The sequence below is a fragment of the Schistocerca nitens genome, chromosome 3, assembly GCF_023898315.1.
Source record: "Schistocerca nitens isolate TAMUIC-IGC-003100 chromosome 3, iqSchNite1.1, whole genome shotgun sequence".
Lineage (NCBI taxonomy): Eukaryota > Metazoa > Arthropoda > Insecta > Orthoptera > Acrididae > Schistocerca > Schistocerca nitens.
The window spans coordinates 333,919,919-333,940,027 of NC_064616.1; the positions used below are offsets into that span (position 1 = coordinate 333,919,919).

General features: G+C 44.9%; 1 protein-coding gene across 1 annotated transcript in view; it reads right to left on the bottom strand.

The window, feature by feature from the left end:
• LOC126249216 (polycomb group protein Psc-like) overlaps positions 1-5,655 on the bottom strand; it is a 90,792-nt gene extending 85,137 nt beyond the window's left edge. Inside the window, exon 1 of the mRNA XM_049950871.1 lies at positions 5,532-5,655. Within this exon, the coding sequence (XP_049806828.1) occupies positions 5,532-5,655 (124 nt within the window). The remainder of the gene's footprint in view (positions 1-5,531) is intronic.
• Positions 5,656-20,109: the final 14,454 nt, after the last annotated feature.

A 20,109-nucleotide genomic window follows, 5' to 3' on the forward strand; every position in this document is an offset into this window, starting at 1 on the left:
AGTGAATTTAAATACCTTGACGAAAATATGAAACAGAATGAATTACAAACTTCTTCAATAGACGTAAAAATTTTACATCAATAAGTGCACCTCTATAAACAATAATATAACAAAAACAAAGCAAATCTCTGGGTTCTGACTCTGATGGCCCATTGGGGACAGACGGCTTTCTTGGCTTTGGAGCCGCTGCTCCTCATCCAAGTGGCTCCTCAATTGGCATGACGAGGCTGAACAGATCCCATGCCAGTCCTCCCACCAAGGTTTAAACATCATCCCCGGCAGTACCAAGAATTGAACCTGGGTCGACCGCATAGCAGCCAGACACGCTGATCATTGACAACTAAACTAAAACACTATCCTAGAATGATACGGCTGGCGTGTGTATATGCATGCGATTACTGAACACTAAACCACAAGCTGCATATACTAGAGGTAACTGAAAGATGGATCATTCCGGAAACAATAAGCGCAAGCGTTCAGATTGTGTTAACGCCATCAGCTTTCACGTCACCTCTACTGACAAAACTTCAGTCATTACTTGAGAATTAATAAAGCTCTTCTCAAATTACATTAAAGAGCCAAAGAAACTGCTATACCTGCCTAATACCGTGTAGGGGCTCCGCGAGCACGCAGAAGTGCCGCAACACGACGTCGCATGGACTCGACTAATGTCTGAAATAGTGCTGGAGGAAAGCGTCGCCATGAATCCTGCACGGCTGTCCAGAGATCCGTTAGAGTACGAGGGGGTGGAGATCTCTTCTGAACAGCACGTTGCAAGGCATCCCACGTACGCTCAACAATGTTCATGTCTGGGGAGTTTGGTGGCTAGTGGCAGAGTATGAACTCAGTGTTGCTGGAACCACTCTGTAGCAATTCTGGACGTATGGGGGCCGCACAGTCCTGATGTAATTGCCCAAGTCTGTCGGAGTGTACAATGGACATGAATTGATGCGGGTGATCAGACAGGATGCTTACGTACGTGTCACCTATCAGAATCGTATCTAGATGTATCACGAGTCCCATATCCCTCCAACTGCACACGCCCCACATCATTACAGAGCCTCAACCACCTTGAACAGTCCCTGCTGAAATGCAGGGCCACGGATTCATGAGGTTGTCTCCATACCCGTACACGTCTATCCTCTCGATACAATTTGAAACGAGACTCGTCCGACCAGGCAACATGTCTCCAGTCATCAACAGCCCAATGCCGGTGTTGACGGGTCTAGGCGAGGCGTAATTCTTTGTGCCGTGCAGTCATCACGGGTACACGAGTGGACATTCGGCTCCGAAAGCCCACATCGATTATGTTTCGTTGCATGGTTCGCACACTGACACTTGTTGATGGCCCAGCATTGAAATCTGCAGCAATTTGTGGAAGGGTTGCGCTTCTGTCACGTTGAACGACTCTCTTCAGTCATCACTGGTCCCGTTCTTGCAGGACCTTTTTCCAGCCGCAGCGATGTCGGAGAGTTGATGTTTTACCGGATGCCTGACATTCACAGTACACTCACGAAATGATCGTACGGGGAAATCCCCACTTCAACGCTACCTCGGATATACTGTGTCCCATCGCTCGTGCGCCTACTATAACACCACGTTCAAACTTACTTAAATCATGATAACCTGCCATTGTAGAAGCAGTAATCAATCAAACAACTGCGTCACACACTTGTTCTCTGTTGTTTTATATGGACGTTGCCGACGGCAGCACCGTATGCTGCCTGTTTACATACACTATGTAATAAAAAGTATCCGGACACCTGGCTGAAAATGACTTACAAGTTCGCGGCGACCTCCATCGGTAATGCTGGAATTCAGTATGGTGTTGGCCCACCCTTAGCCTTGATGACATCTTCCAATCTCGCAGGCATATGTTCAATCAGGTGCTGCAAGGTTTCTTGGGGAATGGCAGCCCATTCTTCACGGAGTGCTGCAATGAGGAGAGGTATCGATGTCGGTCGGTGACGCCTGGTACGAAGTCGGCGTTCCAAAACATCCCAAAGGTGTTCTATAGGATTCAGATCTGGACTCTGTACAGGCCACTCTATTACAGGAATGCTATTGTCGTGTAACCATTCCGCCACAGGCCGTGCATTATGAACAGTTCCTCGATCGAGTCGAAAGATGCAATCGCCATCATCCAATTGCTCTTCAACAGTGGGAAGCAAGAAGGTGCTTAAAACATCAATTTAGGCCTGTATTGTGATAGCACCACGCAAAACAACAAGGGGTGCAAGCCCCCTCCATGAAAAACACGACCACACCACAACACGACCACCTCCGAATTTTACTGTTGGCACTACACAAGCTGACAGATGACGTTCACCGGGCATTCGCCATACCCACACCCCTTTATCGGATCGTCACATTGTGTACCGTGATTCGTCACCCCATACAACGTTTATCCACTGTTCAATCGTCCAATGTTTACGCTCCTTGCACCAAGCAACGCGTTGTTTGGCATTTACCAGCGTGATGTGTGGCTTATGAGTAGCCGCTCGACCATGAAATCCTGTCATAGTACTTGCAGTGGATCCTGATGCAGATTGTAATTCCTCTTCTACTGTCGGCGGTCTCCGTCAGACAACAGACGAGGTCGGCCTGTACGCTTTTGTGCTAACGTGTCCCTTCACGTTTCTTCTTCACTATCACATCGGAAACAGTGGACGGGATGTTTACGAGTGTGGAAATCTTGGGTACAGAAGTATGACACAAGTGACACTGACCACGTTCGAAGCGTGTGATTTCCGCGGAGCGCCCCATTCTGCTCTCACGATGTCTAATGACTACTGAGGTCGCTGATATGGAGTACCTGGCAGTAGGTGGCAGCACAATGCACCTAACATGAAAAACGCGTGTTTTTGGGAGTGTCCGGATACGTATGATCACATAGTGTACCTCTGTGTTTGAGTACCAGTTTCTTTGGCGCTTCAGTCTAAAATTTCTATTCGTTTGGCATGACTGTCTGATACGTTACATAACCCCTTTCCATTTGAACATTACGAGTTGTGTCCAAGATGGTGCCTTCCAAAATGGCCTCCATGTTGATAACGCAGGCTCTCCCATGTCACACTCTCTCTCTCTCTCTTTCTACATCTACATCTACATCTACATCCATACTCCGCAAGCCACCTTACGGTGTGTGGCGGAGGGTACCCTGAGTACCTCTATCGGTTCTCCCTTCTATTCCAGTCTCGTATTGTTCGTGGAAAGAAGGATTGTCGGTATGCTTCTGTGTGGGCTCTAATCTCTCTGATTTTATCCTCATGGTCTCTTCGCGAGATATAAGTAGGAGGGAGCAATATACTGCTTGACTCTTCGGAGAAGGTATGTTCTCGAAACTTTAACAAAAGCCCGTACCGAGCTACTGAGCGTCTCTCCTGCAGAGTTTTCCACTCGAGTTTATCTATCATCTCCGTAACGCATTCGCGATTACTAAATGATCCTGTAACGAAGCGCGCTGCTCTCCGTTGGATCTTCTCTATCTCTTCTATCAACCCTATCTGGTACGGATCCCACACTGCTGAGCAGTATTCAAGCAGTGGGCGAACAAGCGTACTGTAACCTACTTCCTTTGTTTTCGGATTGCATTTCCTTAGGATTCTTCCAATGAATCTCAGTCTGGCATCTGCTTTACCGACGATTAGCTTTATATGATCATTCCATTTTAAATCGCTCCTAGTGCGTACTCCCAGATAATTTATGGAATTAACTGCTTCCAGTTGCTGACCTGCTATTTTGTAGCTAAATGATAAAGGATCTTTCTTTCTATGTATACGCAGCACATTACACTTGTCTACATTGAGATTCAATTGCCATTCCCTGCACCATGCGTCAATTCGCTGCAGATCCTGCTGCATTTCAGTACAATTTTCCATTGTTGCAACCTCTCGATACATTACAGCATCATCTGCAAAAAGCCTCAGTGAACTTCCGATGTCATCCACCAGGTCATTTATGTATATTGTGAATAGCAACGGTCCTATGACACTCCCCTTGGGGACACCTGAAGTAACTCTTACTTCGGAAGACTTCTCTCCATTGAGAATGACATGCTGCGTTCTGTTATCTAGGAACTCCTCAATCCAATCACACAATTGGTCTGATAGTCCATATGCTCTTACTTTGTTCATTAAACGACTGTGGGGAACTGTATCGCACGCCTTGCGGAAGTCAATAAACACGGCATCTACCTGTGAACCGGTGTCTATGGCCCTCTGAGTCTCGTGGACGAATAGCGCGAGCTGGGCTTCACACGACCGTCTTTTTCGAAACCCATGCTGATTCCTACAGAGTAGATTTCTAGTCTCCAGAAAAGTCATTATACTCGAACATAATACGTGTTCCAAAATTCTACAACTGATCGACGTTAGAGATATAGGTCTATAGTTCTGCACATCTGTTCGACGTCGCTTCTTGAAAACGTGGATGACCTGTGCCCTTTTCCAATCCTTTGGAACGCTACGCTCTTCTAGAGACCTACGGTACACCGCTGCAAGAAGGGGGGCAAGTTCCTTCGCGTACTCTGCGTAAAATCCAACTGGTATCCCATCAGGTCCAGCGGCCTTTCCTCTTTTGAGCGATTTTAATTGTTTCTCTATCCCTCTGTCGTCTATTTCGATATCTACCATTTTGTCATCTGTGCGACAATCTAGAGAAGGAACTACAGTGCAGTCTTCCTCTGTGAAACAGCTTTGGAAAAAGACATCGAAGCATTAATCCCGACTTGCGGGGTCTGCTGTTTTGCTACGTCTCCTCCATTTCTCCCTGTCGTTGACATCTTCTGGTCTTAAGTGAACAACGTGCATGTCTCTCCTGACGTTGTCAGTCCATTTCTTTGCCGGTCTTCCTCGTGGTCTTGTTCCTCCTGGGTTGATGTGGAGCACTGTTTTTGCCACTGAGTTGTCTTGTTTTCTCATGACGTGGCCGTACCAGCGGAGATGGGCTTCCCTCACTTCGTCGGTGATCGCGGCGAAACCAAACCTTTGCTGGACGTCTGTATTTTTTCCGTGGTCACATCGTGTCAGCCCCATGGACCATCGAAGCATCTTCATCTCCATGGTGTGTAACTTTTGCTCCTGTTGTTTCGTCATAGAGCCACACTCAGTCCCATACATTGCTGCTGGGCGTACCATGGCCTTATATACTTTTTGCCTTTAGGTACTGAGGCATCTTTTTATCGCAGAGGACTCCAGTGATCTGTCTCCACTTGAGCCAAGCTGCATTCACCCTCATCCGAGTATCAAGAGCTGTGTCGCAGTCTGAGGTGCCGAGAAACCCTAGGTATTTAAAATGCATCGAGTCCTAAGGTAGGATCAGGACTAGTAATTGGTGGATGCGTAAACTCTTTGTTGCTGATGTTATGAAAGTAGTCTGTGCAACGCTCGAGAACAGATTGCTCATCTCTTAGCAGTTTGGCGTCGGCTCCCATGTCACACTACTACTGTGTTTTCTTAGCAGGATGGTACCACACATACGGACAGCCTGTGCACTTAGTGTAGTTTGTAGAAAGTAAGGTTGGTACTCACAGGAGTGCAGGCACTCGACGATGGTGGTGGCGTCAATGAAGTAGCCGCCGCAAAGCGTGCACAAGATGTAGGGGTTGAGCTCGCGCAGCAGCAGACGTCCCGTTGCCGACCGCGCTGCCTCCATCGCTACCTGCAAACATAACACCGGCGACGAGTTAAGCATCATCTCTACACTCATGAGGGAGGATCATACTACTTATCACCTCTCCTGTTCCACTCACAAATGCTGAGAGAAGCAAATCTGATTTCAAATATCATTTTCGCTTCAATCACTGCCGTTATTATTACTATTCATAAAACACTGGTGGTGCAAAGCTTCAAGATGAAAGTAACTTTCGCACGATGAGTCACTGCAAGGTAACATAGCTCGATGAAACTGGGACCATACGGAAAGAACTGCTACAATATAGTATAGAAGGTAATTCAAAATGGTTCAAATGGCTCTGAGCACTATGGGACTTAACTTCTGAGGTCATCAGTCCCCTAGAACTTAGAAGTACTTAAACCTAACTAACCTAAGGACATCACACACATCCATGCCCGAGGCAGGATTCGAACCTGCGACCGTAGCGGTCACGCGGTTCCAGACTGTAGCGCCTAGAACCGCTCGGCCACACAGGCCAGCTAGAAGGTAAATGAAAGAAATACATCTACATCTACATGGATACTCTGCAAATCACATTTACGTGCCTGGAAGAGGGTTCATATCGAACCACCTTCACAATTCTCTATTATTCCATTCTCGTATAGCGCGCGGAAGGAACGAACATCTATATCTTTCCGTACGAGCTTTCATTTCCCTTATTTTACCATAGTCATCGTTTCTCCCTATGTAGGTCGGTGCCGACAAAATATTTTCACATTCGGAGGAGAAAGTTGGTCATTGGAATTTCGGAAGAAGATTCCGTCCCAACGAAAAACGCCTTTCTTTTAATGATTTCCAGCCCAAATCCTGTATCATTTCTGTGACACTCTCTCCCATATTTCGCTATGATACAAAACGTGCTGCCTTTCTTTGAACTTTTTCGATGTACTCCGTCAGTCCTACCTGGTAAGGATCCCACACCGCGCAACTACACTCCTGGAAATTGAAATAAGAACATCGTGAATTCATTGTCCCAGGAAGGGGAAACTTTATTGACACATTCCTGGGGTCAGATACATCACATGATCACACTGACAGAACCACAGGCACATAGACACAGGCAACAGAGCATGCACAATGTCGGCACTAGTACAGTGTATATCCACCTTTCGCAGCAATGCAGGCTGCTATTCTCCCATGGAGACGATCGTAGAGATGCTGGATGTAGTCCTGTGGAACGGCTTGCCATGCCATTTCCACCTGGCGCCTCAGTTGGACCAGCGTTCGTGCTGGACGTGCAGACCGCGTGAGACGACGCTTCATCCAGTCCCAAACATGCTCAATGGGGGACAGATCCGGAGATCTTGCTGGCCAGGGTAGTTGACTTACACCTTCTAGAGCACGTTGGGTGGCACGGGATACATGCGGACGTGCATTGTCCTGTTGGAACAGCAAGTTCCCTTGCCGGTCTAGGAATGGTAGAACGATGGGTTCGATGACGGTTTGGATGTACCGTGCACTATTCAGTGTCCCCTCGACGATCACCAGTGGTGTACGGCCAGTGTAGGAGATCGCTCCCCACACCATGATGCCGGGTGTTGGCCCTGTGTGCCTCGGTCGTATGCAGTCCTGATTGTGGCGCTCACCTGCACGGCGCCAAACACGCATACGACCATCATTGGCACCAAGGCAGAAGCGACTCTCATCGCTGAAGACGACACGTCTCCATTCGTCCCTCCATTCACGCCTGTCGCGACACCACTGGAGGCGGGCTGCACGATGTTGGGGCGTGAGCGGAAGACGGCCTAACGGTGTGCGGGACCGTAGCCCAGCTTCATGGAGACGGTTGCGAATGGTCCTCGCCGATACCCCAGGAGCAACAGTGTCCCTAATTTGCTGGGAAGTGGTGGTGCGGTCCCCTACGGCACTGCGTAGGATCCTACGGTCTTGGCGTGCATCCGTGCGTCGCTGCGGTCCGGTCCCAGGTCGACGGGCACGTGCACCTTCCGCCGACCACTGGCGACAACATCGATGTACTGTGGAGACCTCACGCCCCACGTGTTGAGCAATTCGGCGGTACGTCCACCCGGCCTCCCGCATGCCCACTATACGCCCTCGCTCAAAGTCCGTCAACTGCACATACGGTTCACGTCCACGCTGTCGCGGCATGCTACCAGTGTTAAAGACTGCGATGGAGCTCCGTATGCCACGGCAAACTGGCTGACACTGACGGCGGCGGTGCACAAATGCTGCGCAGCTAGCGCCATTCGACGGCCAACACCGCGGTTCCTGGTGTGTCCGCTGTGCCGTGCGTGTGATCATTGCTTGTACAGCCCTCTCGCAGTGTCCGGAGCAAGTATGGTGGGTCTGACACACCGGTGTCAATGTGTTCTTTTTTCCATTTCCAGGAGTGTATATTCTAAAAGAGGACGGACAAGCGTAGTGTAGGCAGTCTCCTTAGCAGGTCTGTTACATTTTCTAAGTGTCCTGCCAATAAAACGCAGTCTTTGGTTAGCCTTCCCAACAACATTTTCTATGTGTTCCTTCCAATTTAAGTTGTTCGTAATTGTAATACCTAGGTATTTAGTTGAATTTAAGGCTTTTAGATTAGACTTATTTATCGTGTAACCGAAGTTTAACGAGTTCCTTTTAGTACTCATGTGGATGACCCGGCACTTTCCGTTACTCAGGTTCAACTGCCACTTTTCGCACCATTCAGGTATGTTTTCTAAATCTGTTTTAAAGTTTGTTTTGATCTTCTGATGACTTTATTAGTCGATAAATGACAGCGTCATCTGCAAAACACCCAAGACGGCTGCTCAGATTGTCTCCCAAATCGTTTATATAGATAAGGAACAGCAAAGGCCTATAACACTACCTTGGGGAAGGCATGAAATCACTTCTGTTTTACTCGATGACTTTCCGTCAGCTGCTACGAACTGTGACCTCTCTGACAGGAAATCACAAATCCAGTCATATAACTGAGACGATATTCCATAAGCACGCAATTTCACTACGAGCCGCTTGTAGGGTACTGTGTCAAAAGCCTTCGGGAAATCCAGAAATACGGAATCGATCTGAAATCCCTTGTCAATAGCACTCACCACTTCATGTGAATAAGGAGCTAGTTGTGTTTCACAGGAACGATGTTTTCTAAAGCCATGTTGACATACGTAATGACACGAACAGAAATGACACTTTTTCTTCCAAGACAATAATTATACGGTAGTCACCCAGTACCTTATAAACGGCGGGAGCTGGTCCTAATAGGCTCTGTGATCACCACGGACCTGAACGCATGCTCTGCAACGTGCTCTCATGCTGGTCATACGGTTGGGCGGCCCATTCCTCCACCAGCGCGGTTGGCAACTGGTGGAGGGTGTGTATGCTGCAAGACATCTCTCCAACGCAGCCCACAAGTCATCGATAGGATTGAAGTCGGGGAACGGGCTGGCCAGTCAATTCGCCGAATAATTTCCCATTCCGAGAGCTGGTCCACCCACGCTGTTCGATGCGTTCGCGCATTGTCCTCCCTACAAATTAAGTCAGGTGCGAATGCACGTCTCAAAAGATTCACATAAGGCAGCAGTAGGTTGACTGGTATGTCTACCGCTTTCTAATATTTGGAGGTGGGTGCGCACAAGCAACATTATTCCTCCCCATATCGTAACACCCGGACCACCGAAACGATCATTTTCGATAATGTTCCGGGGTGCACTCTGTGCTCCCACCATATACGGGTACGTCTATCGTCGAGGAACTGAACGCCTGATAGAACGTTCCGATCGTTGTTTACACGAACTTCATGATTTGGAAAACTGTGGCCGGCCGCGGTGGCCATGCGGTTCTAGGCGCTGCAGTCCGGAACCGTGCGACTGCTACGGTCGCAGGTTCGAATCCTGCCTCGGGCATGGATGTGTGTGATGTCCTCTGGTTAGTTAGGTTTAAGTAGTTCTAAGTTCTAAGGGACTGATGACCTCAAACGAAGTCCCATAGTGCTCAGAGCCATTTGAACCATTTTTGGAAAACTGTGGCATGTACGTACTTTGAAGTGTAGGGCACCATTCAATAAAGGTCACTTGACCTGCCATAATAATGTGTAATTTACCTTTTGAAATGCCTGCGTATCAAGTGCACCATAGTCAAAATGCAATGGTAGCCAGTGTAGCATAAACGCACAACTCAGAGATCATCTTATAATAACAGTAAAGTCCTTGAGATTACAAGCATATATGTTTGTTGCTTACACCTCTCCTGGATTTTCCTATTAATCTGTCCGGTGTAAGGCAGGTCACATTCGCAATGAATGCTTTACACATATGATTTTCCAGACCAATGACCTCGCAGTTTGGTCTCCACCCTCCACATCAATCCAATTCAATCCCAATGATTTCCAGAGACCTAAGGAAACATGCCATTCTGTCTGTTTCAGCAAAGCTAAAAAAGTAGTCTTTCCAATATTAAGCACACTCTATGTTCCCTCGAGCTGAGTGTATGCCGCATTCCATGCGAATGTTGCATGTCATACGCGGGTCAGAGTATTAAAACAGTCCAGGACAGGTGCAAGGAACATCAGAGACACACCCGACAAAATCAAACAAACAAATCAGTTGCCGCGCGGGATTAGCCGAGCGGTCTCAGGCGCTGCAGTCATGGACTGTGCGGCTGGTCCCGGCGGAGGTTCGAGTCCTCCCTCGGGCATGGGTGTGTGTGTTTGTCCTTAGAATAATTTAGGTTAAGTAGTGCGTAAGCTTAGGGACTGATGACCTTAGCAGTTAAGTCACATCAGATTTCACACACATTTGAACATTTTGAACACAAATCAGTTGCCGTCGAGAACTGCCTAAAATATAATCATGAAATGAAACAAGATGACATCAGGATGGCGGTACAAACACTAATTTTCTGGGACAATGTATATAAGAAGTGTATGAGAATAAATATGTAAAATCTAATAAATAGGAAAGCAGGTTTCAATTTAACAAGGGATGCGGGCCAGCATTCAATTAATGACGATTTCACTGGCCATTCCATCGACCAGAGCTAGAAAATGTCGAGAGAATGTGTGTTTCACGATATATCAATGCGGGTACTGGAAAACAAATGAACATCAAAGGGCGTAGCGGCCGCTGAGAGTCGAACTCGGCTATAAATAGCGGCGTGACACAAACAACAGTTGACAGTCTGGTTGGAGCCCACGCAGCGAGCACAACAAACAGCAAAACTCGCAGCACTTGGAGAAGACGGCTGAACCGATCGTCGAAACGTTGTGCATAAAACGGAAATAACAACTCCACAGAACACCCAGAAACACACCATTAATCAGTCGCGCCGAGAACACCTGAAAGATCTTATCTGTTACCGCATCCACCAATCCGTATGTATGGAAACTCAATCTGTTTACAGATACAGTGAGACTCAGATATTTAAATGAACATACCTACACTATTATTTTCCCACTGATCACACTGTTAGACCTCTACTATTATGTTTCTAAAAATGGTTCAAATGGCTCTGAGCATTATGGGACTTGACATCGGAGGTCATCAGTCCCCTAGAACTTAGAACTACTTAAACCTAACTAACCTAAGGACATCACACACATCCATACCCGAGGCAGAATTCGAACCTGCGACTGTAGCAGTCGCGCGGTTCCGGACACCAGCACCTAGAACCGCTCAGCCACCGTGGCCGGCTATTATGTTGCTAAGGATGGAGAATTCACGTGTTTGCAGGATAGCTATAGAGGAGTAGCCTTACTTTCGGTTTTTAAAATATCAGTTGCCATCTGCGTGAGAAAGCATAAATTGAAGCATATAAAGGATGGATGCTGAACGTATGTCTAAAAAAGTTCACACGCGTTCATTAGGTTATCGCCTGAATGGTAACATCATATGGGAAACGTGTTGTTTACCAGAAAACTATAAACAGAGTAATATCAAAACGACCTTTTTCATTTAACATATATAATGGCACACAATGTTGGAATTACAGAGGATTTTGCTACTTTTAAATATAACTATTTTTCTACTAATTTACAAAGCTGTTCGAGTTTCCGCTGCAACAGCTACGAAAACCATTTAGTGCAATGTCCGCTTAACCCCACGAGACAAACCACCCGTGGAGGCATGTTACAGTAAACCGATGCGAGTGGTTGCTTAGCCGGCCGCTGTGGCCCAGCGGTTCTAGGCGCTTCAGTCTGGAACCGAGCGACCACTGCGGTCGCAGGTTCGAATCCTGCCTCGGGCATGGATGTGTGTGATGTCCTTAGGTTAGCTAGGTTTAAGTAGTTCTGAATTCTAGGGGACTGATGAGCTCAGATGTTAAGTCCCATAGTGCTCAGAGCCATTTGAACCTTTTTTTTTTTTTCTTCGTAGCAGCTGCATATAAATTACAGTAGTTCAAAAGAAAACGCCTTTTGCGTGCAGCGCATTAAGATTTTTTTATTATTATTATTTATAATGTCCACCCAGACGGGTTTTGCTTTAGTTACAAGGCGTCCTCGGTGGGTGTCCTGAGTATTACTTGAATTTTTACATTTTTGCACTTACAGGTTACACAAAAAACAGTTGGTTGATGTTTTTATGATAAAATGGTAAATTACTTACAGATTATCAGTGTAAAAGTCTAAACAATTTTCCACATAAGAGAAAGCTACTTGGTTTAAAAATAATGGATTAGACGATGATCTGTAACTGCTTTTCCATTTTATTATAAAAACCTCAACGAACTGTTTTAAATCCATAACCTGTAGGTGCAACCGATAACTTGTATGTGCAAACGAAAAAGTCATGTAATATTTCAGGGTAACCACTGAAGGTGCCTTGTAACTAAGGCGAAACGCGTCTGCGTCCACAAAATAAATAAAAAAAACTTAATGTACCGCATGCAAAAGGCGTTTTCTTGTGAGCGACTGTAATTTATTTTCTACCCGATATGTACAGACACGGATGCTACCAGCACGCCGACGAAAGTAAACGAGCGTAAAAGAACGGAGCAAGGTGAAGGCTATAGTATAGTTGAGGAGAGTTTCATCTATCTTTTCAAAGCGCCGTCTGGCGATTGCCGGTACATCCAGAGACCATTACAAGCACGATTTGTCACTAATGAACTTGTCGTCGAAGGAACCTTATACTATAATTTTTCCTTTTTCTATTAACTTAGCAATGAGCACCAAAGTAATCAGACACGGAGAACTACAAATCGCGCCTCCTTTTATTTCGGTTCTTTTTCGGTGTAGTTTTAGATTTATGTTCCCGTTTACAACTAGTGAATTGATCATACTATTGTGGAGATACCACTATCAGGTGGGAGTCAGGAAATCAGAGAAAACATACAGGTGGTTAACCAGGGCGAAACGTGCTTCTTAGCTGCAGCACGTAACTTCATGGACGCGAACAGCGTCATTATAATACTGATGAATGTAAAAGCCTTTGTACAGGATTACCGTGTGAGTGATTCCGTTCTGAGCAATAATTCAGCGCCCCGGTAATTGGCTATAAAAGCGGCGGCTGCTAGTACGTTGTGGATTGCGCCAGCTGGACTGGCGAGACTTCCCAGCTGACCCGCACGCTCTCAGCTCCCATTTATGTGAATGAACACCGCGTTCGTAAATGTGATTAGGCCCTTATTACACTGTAAATTTCATCCACAATGATCAAAGCCCTTAGGTCAAATCTTTGACAGTGTACTACGGAAGCTTTTAGGAAAGATATCTTTGATCATAGATCTCTGATCAAAGTTAGAGTATGGTCGTATCTTTGACCAAAGTTAGCCATATAGTATGTCTGTTGGATTAGCTTCGCTTGTTTCTAACCTGTAACATGACGTCAAAGTTTACTTGATGTGTGGCTACCACCACGTCGATAACTGCTAAGTGTAAAGAATACGAAACTCTTCATATCATCAAATTATAAAAACAGCAATAAGCGGTTAGAGTCTCATAAACATATAGCTGCAGCCATCGGCGAAGTGGCCGCACCGTAGATGAGCTGAGGAAGAAATTGAACGGATTGTTGTTGTTGTTGTTGTTGTTGTGGTCGTTCAGTCCGAAGACTGGTTTGATGCAGCTCTCCACGCTACTTTACAGTATGTTGTGCAAGCCTCTTCATCTCCGAACAGCAACCCACATCCATTTGAACCCGCTTACTGTACTCGTCTCTTCGTCTTCCTCTGCAATTTTTATCCCCCTCACTTCCCTCCAATGGTAAACGGAGAATTCCTTGATGTCTCAGAATGTGTCCTATCAACCGATCCCTTCAATTAGTGACCTTAGGCCACAAATTTCTTTTCTCGCGAACTCTATTCGGTACCTCCTCATTAGTCACCCGATATGTCATTCTCATCTTCAGTATTCTTTTATAGCATCACATTTCAAGAGCTTCTGTTTTCTTCTTCCCTGATCTGCTTATCACCCGCTGTCACTTCCGTACAAGACTACATTCCAGATAAATTCATTCAGAAAAGCTTTCGTGAAACTTAAATTTGTATTCCATGTTAACAAATTTCTCTTCTTCAGAAACACTTTTTCACGGAGTCTCTACTTGGTGGTAATCCAAGTGGTGTTAATTAAGTGTCCACAACTGAAATAAATGCATTTATTTGTTCCTATAAATAACTTAACCTTCACAAATTCGCCGGCCGCGGTGTCCGAACGGTTCTAGGCGCTTCAGTTCGGAACCAAGCGGCTGCTACGGTCGCAGGTTCGAATCCTGCCTCGAGCATGGATTTGTGTGATGTCCTTAGGTTAGTTAGGTTTAAGTAGTTCTAAGCCTAGGGGACTGATGACCTCAGATGTTAAGTCTCATAGTGCTCAGAACCATTTGAACCTTCACAAATTCCTCCCTAAGTGATATTTAATATTGCTTTACATTTTTCTGAAAACAATTCGTGAAATGGTACGCTGTCGGATGCGAGTATTATAATGCAAGCTGGAATAGCTTTTGCCTGTTGCTAGAAGCCTTAACGTAACCGACTGATGACCACAGCAGTTGAGTCCCATAGTGCTCAGAGCCATTTGAACCTTAACGTAACCATGATCTTCAGCAAGAATTGCATTTCTTAAATGAGTTTGTACATGTGAGGAGCTACTTTCGTAAGGACGAATTGAAATGTTTCTTCGTACACTCTTAAAAATTTTTTGTAGCTCTTTATGTCCTCACACTGTAGCTCACGACGCAAATTCTGGTGAACACTTTGAGCTTCCCATCTCGTTGTACATATTTCACCGAGAATTGTTTTTCACTTCTTTTTATTTTTTGTTGAAGCATTGCGCTTGCCGCCAACATTACATTAAATGCTGCACCATCGACGATTGACTGTTCGGCAACCATTCTCCAACAACTATAACGAAAACGTTGACGATAGTGTACTGCCGGCCGAAGTGGCCGTGCGGTTAAAGGCGCTGCAGTCTGGAACCGCAAGACCGCTACGGTTGCAGGTTCGAATCCTGCCTCGGGCATGGATGTTTGTGATGTCCTTAGGTTAGTTAGGTTTAACTAGTTCTAAGTTCTAGGGGACTAATGACCTCAGTAGTTGAGTCCCATAGTGCTCAGAACCATTTGAACCATTTTGATAGTGTACTGGATCCAGCGAAGTAGGCCTACTTTGGTCAAAGAAGTGTGACATAATCGTTGACACAGCCCTTTGATCAAAGAACTTAGATAGTGTAATACCGTGTGTTGCACCTGCTAACACGTCACTATTGCCTGAGAAATGCAGACGCCATGGCACTGTTTGCGATGGTAAATATGTCATATTTGTGCTAGAAATAATCACTCGGCTCTATAGACGGTGAATGTTCGACTTCGTTTCCACTGAGAAAATTTTGGGACAGTGTAGCTCATCCGAAAAGGAGACGACGTACAGAACGCTTGTGTGACCAATTCTTGAATACTGTTCGAATGTTTGGATTCTCCGCTAGGTAGGAGGATTAAAGGAAGACGTCGAAGCAGTTCAGAGGCATGTTGCTAGATTTGTTACAGGTAGGTTCGACCAGCACGCAAGTATTAACGGGGATGGTTCGTGAACTCAAATGGAAATCTCTGGAGGGAAGATGAAGCTCTTTTCACGAGGCACTATTGCGGAAATTTAGAGAACTGTCATTTGAGGCTGACTGCAGAACGATTCTACTGACGCCAACGTACATTTCGCGTAGATAAGATGTGAGAAATTAGGGCTCGTTTGAGGGCTTTTAGACAGCTTTTTTTCCCTCGCTCTATCTGAGAGTGGAACTGGGAAGGTAATGACTTGTAGTGGCACTCGGTACGCGCCGACGTGCACGGAACGTTGGCTTGCGATGTATTTATGTTGATGTATATGTAAAAATGGTTATGTATATTATCATCTATTCCTTAAACAGTATGAGCCTACCGCTGCACTAGTTATGTATTTTCGTTTAGTTATGTTCACTCCATAGAAGTGATGAGTTTGATAAATGATAACAGAACACTTCAGTACGTAAAGAGAACGTTTTAGAAACAAAGTCATAGCTTTAAAAGAATCTGTTTACATATCCGGTTTTTGTAGTACAATGATTATAACATCACTGACAGCAAGAATGCAGCAGAAAAATATACTCCATTTTACATAGCTCAATAATAGGCAGATGATAAGGGAAGTGTCGTCCAAGGTCTATTGGTACGCAGCCAACTGGCATCCACTCGGAATCATTCAGGCAGATCGAAACAGAATTGCTGAATGAGATAAGCAACAGCCGATTCGTGTACAGTTTCCATCTATTTTTCGATAACCATAACACAATCAAGCGTGGCTAAAGCACTAGTAGCCTATATAATCTGTCTTTTCCTAATTTTCTATTAAGGGAGTTGACCAGTGTATAAATTTATAAGTCTACTTTTTATTTGCTTAAAATGTTCCTTAGAGGGTCTATTTTTAAGACTCATTCATATAAAGTGTGCCATAAATGGTAAAATGTATTAAAACCGCGATTTACTGCATGGGGGTCTGGCGCATCCGAGCGCTCGAATGCAACCGATGTAATACCAAGAAGATTTCTCTTCGTAACATGATTCGTTTATGGAAAACAGTCTGAAAACACATGTTTGTCTCCCGTCCGCATAGCTTGTCATTGCCGGCCGGTGTGGCCATGCGGTTCTAGGCGCTTCAGTCTGGAACCGCGTGACCGCTACGGTCGCAGGTTCGAATCCTGCCTCGGGCATGGATGTGTGTGGTGTCCTTAGGTTAGTTAGGTTTAAGTAGTTCTAAGTTCTAGGGGACTGATGACCACAGATGTTAAGTCCCATAGTGCTCAGAGCCATTTGAACCATTTTTTAACTTGTCATTTTATACGAAGCTAAACGTGAGAGCCTTAAAATGACAAACAAACGTTCTTACATGGATGGAAAAGGTTCGGAAAGTAATCCCAATCGCGCAGAAAACGCTTCGATTGGTAAGTGCAAATCAGTTAATCGATATAGTTTCCCCCTCCCGCCGGAGGTTCGAGTCCTCCCTCGGGCATGGGTGTGTGTGTTGTTCTTAGCAAAGTTAGTTTACGTAGCGTGTAAGTCTAGGGACCTATGATCTCAGCAGTTTGGTCCCTTAGGAATTCACACACATTTGAATATTTTTGATACAATTTCGCCAAAATGAGTGTCATCCGACATTGACGAAAGAAGGCCACCTGTACGGTGCTGGCAGAGCCGATTAAAAATTTGTTCAATTTCAGTACAGAACTTCAAACACCTGTTTTATTTTTATTTTTTTCTCAAGCCAACATGTTTCTGGTTGGTGGCAGCTATAACTCATGAAATACACATGCAATTACATTATACCTTTTTGTAACTTGTGAATCGACGTTTTTTGTACGGTAATACGTAAGATTTTTGCGATATATTTTAATTTCGATTTTTGGTGAACGTTTTTCTAATGTCCTTTCTGCCGAAAAAATTAACTTGTTTCAGACTGGCACCATTTTGTTAAAAACCATTTCCTTAAATATCCACTACGCTAGACAATATCATCACTTTCAAAGCAGTTTTTGTAATTTTGTTCTAGGCTGAAAATTGTGACGTTCAGAGCTCCAGCCAACCGCCCTAGCACTCTGCGAAGGCCTTTCGTCGACGTCGTGTAATGTCTCCTGGATGCAATTTTTCACTTAAAAACACATAATATAATCTTAAGTGTGTAAAATAAAGGTCTAAAGTCAGTTTTGTAATTTGTACTTTTGCTGAAAAAAAAATCATGAATGTCGGTTGCACAATCGAGCGTCACGCTGGACTAACCCCTTAATTTGGCTTTCATAAATCGCTTAACCCCCCCCCCCATGAACCATGGACCTTGCCGTTGGTGGGGAGGCTTGCGGGCCTCAGCGATACAGATAGCCGTACCGTACGTACAACCACAACGGAGGGGTATCTGTTGAGAGGCCAGACAAACGTGTGGTTCCTGAAGAGGGGCAGCAGCCTTTTCAGTAGTTGCAAGGGCAACAGTCTGGATGATTGACTGATCTGGCCTTGTCACAATAACCAAAACGGCCTTGCTGTGCTGGCACTGCGAACGGCTGAAAGCAAGGGGAAACTACGGCCGTAATTTTTCCCGAGGGCATGCAGCTTTACTGTATGATTAAATGATGATGGCGTCCTCTTGGGTAAAATATTCCGGAGGTAAAATAGTCCCCCATTCGGATCTCCGGGCGGGGACTACTCAAGAGGATGACGTTATCAGGAGACAGAACACTGGCGTTCTACGGATCGGAGCGTGGAATGTCAGGTCCCTTAATCGGGCAGGTAGGTTAGAAAATTTGAAAAGGGAAATGGATAGGTTAAAGTTAGATATAGTGGGAATTAGCGAAGTTCGGTGGCAGGAGGATCAAGACTTCTGGTCAGGTGACTACAGGGTTATAAACACAAAGTCAAATAGGGGTAATGCAGGAGTAGGTTTAATAATGAATAGGAAAATAGGAATGCGGGTAAGCTACTACAAACAGCATAGTGAACGCATTATTGTGGCCAAGATAGATACGAAGCCCACACCTACTACAGTAGTACAAGTTTATATGCCAACTAGCTCTGCAGATGACGAAGAAATTGAAGAAATGTATGAGGAAATAAAAGAAATTATTCAGATAGTGAAGGGAGACGAAAATTTAATAGTCATGGGTGACTGGAATTCGAGTGTAGGAAAAGGGAGAGAAGGAAACGTAGTAGGTGAATATGGATTGGGGCTAAGAAATGAAAGAGGAAGCCGCCTGGTAGAATTTTGCACAGAGCACAACTTAATCATAGCTAACACTTGGTTTAAGAATCATGATAGAAGGTTGTATACATGGAAGAACCCTGGAGATACTAAAAGGTATCAGATAGATTATATAATGGTAAGACAGAGATTTAGGAACCAGGTTTTAAATTGTAAGACATTTCCAGGGGCAGATGTGGACTCTGACCACAATCTATTGGTTATGACCTGTAGATTAAAACTGAAGAAACTGCAAAAAGGTGGGAATTTAAGGAGATGGGACCTGGATAAACTGAAAGAACCAGAGGTTGTACAGAGTTTCAGGGAGAGCATAAGGGAACAATTGACAGGAATGGGGGAAAGAAATATAGTAGAAGAAGAATGGGTAGTTTTGAGGGATGGAGTAGTGAAGGCAGCAGAGGATCAAGTAGGTAAAAAAACGAGGGATAGTAGAAATCCTTGGGTAACAGAAGAAATATTGAATTTAATTGATGAAAGGAGAAAATATAAAAATGCAGTAAATGAAGCAGGCAAAAAGGAATACAAATGTCTCAAAAATGAGATCGACAGGAAGTGCAAAATGGCTAAGCAGGGATGGCTAGAGGACAAATGTAAGGATGTAGAGGCTTATCTCACTAGGGGTAAGATAGATACTGCCTACAGGAAAATTAGAGAGACCTTTGGAGATAAGAGAACCACTTGTATGAACATCAAGAGTTCAGATGGAAACCCAGTTCTAAGCAAAGAAGGGAAAGGAGAAAGGTGGAAGGAGTATATAGAGGGTCTATACAAGGGCAATGTACTTGAGGACAATATTATGGAAATGGAAGAGGATGTAGATGAAGATGAAATGGGAGATACGATACTGCGTGAAGAGTTTGACAGAGCACTGAAAGACCTGAGTCGAAACAAGGCCCCCGGAGTAGACAACATTCCATTGGAACTACTGACGGCCTTGGGAGAGCCAGTCATCACAAAACTCTACCATCTGGTGAGCAAGATGTATGAAATAGGCGAAATACCCTCAGATTTCAAGAAGAATATAATAATTCCAATCCCAAAGAAAGCAGGTGTTGACAGATGTGAGAATTACCGAACAATCAGTTTAATAAGCCACAGCTGCAAAATACTAACACGAATTCTTTACAGACGAATGGAAACACTAGTAGAAGCCGACCTCGGGGAAGATCAGTTTGGATTCCGTAGAAATACTGGAACACGTGAGGCAATACTGACCTTACGACTTATCTTAGAAGAAAGATTAAGGAAAGGCAAACCTACGTTTCTAGCATTTGTGGA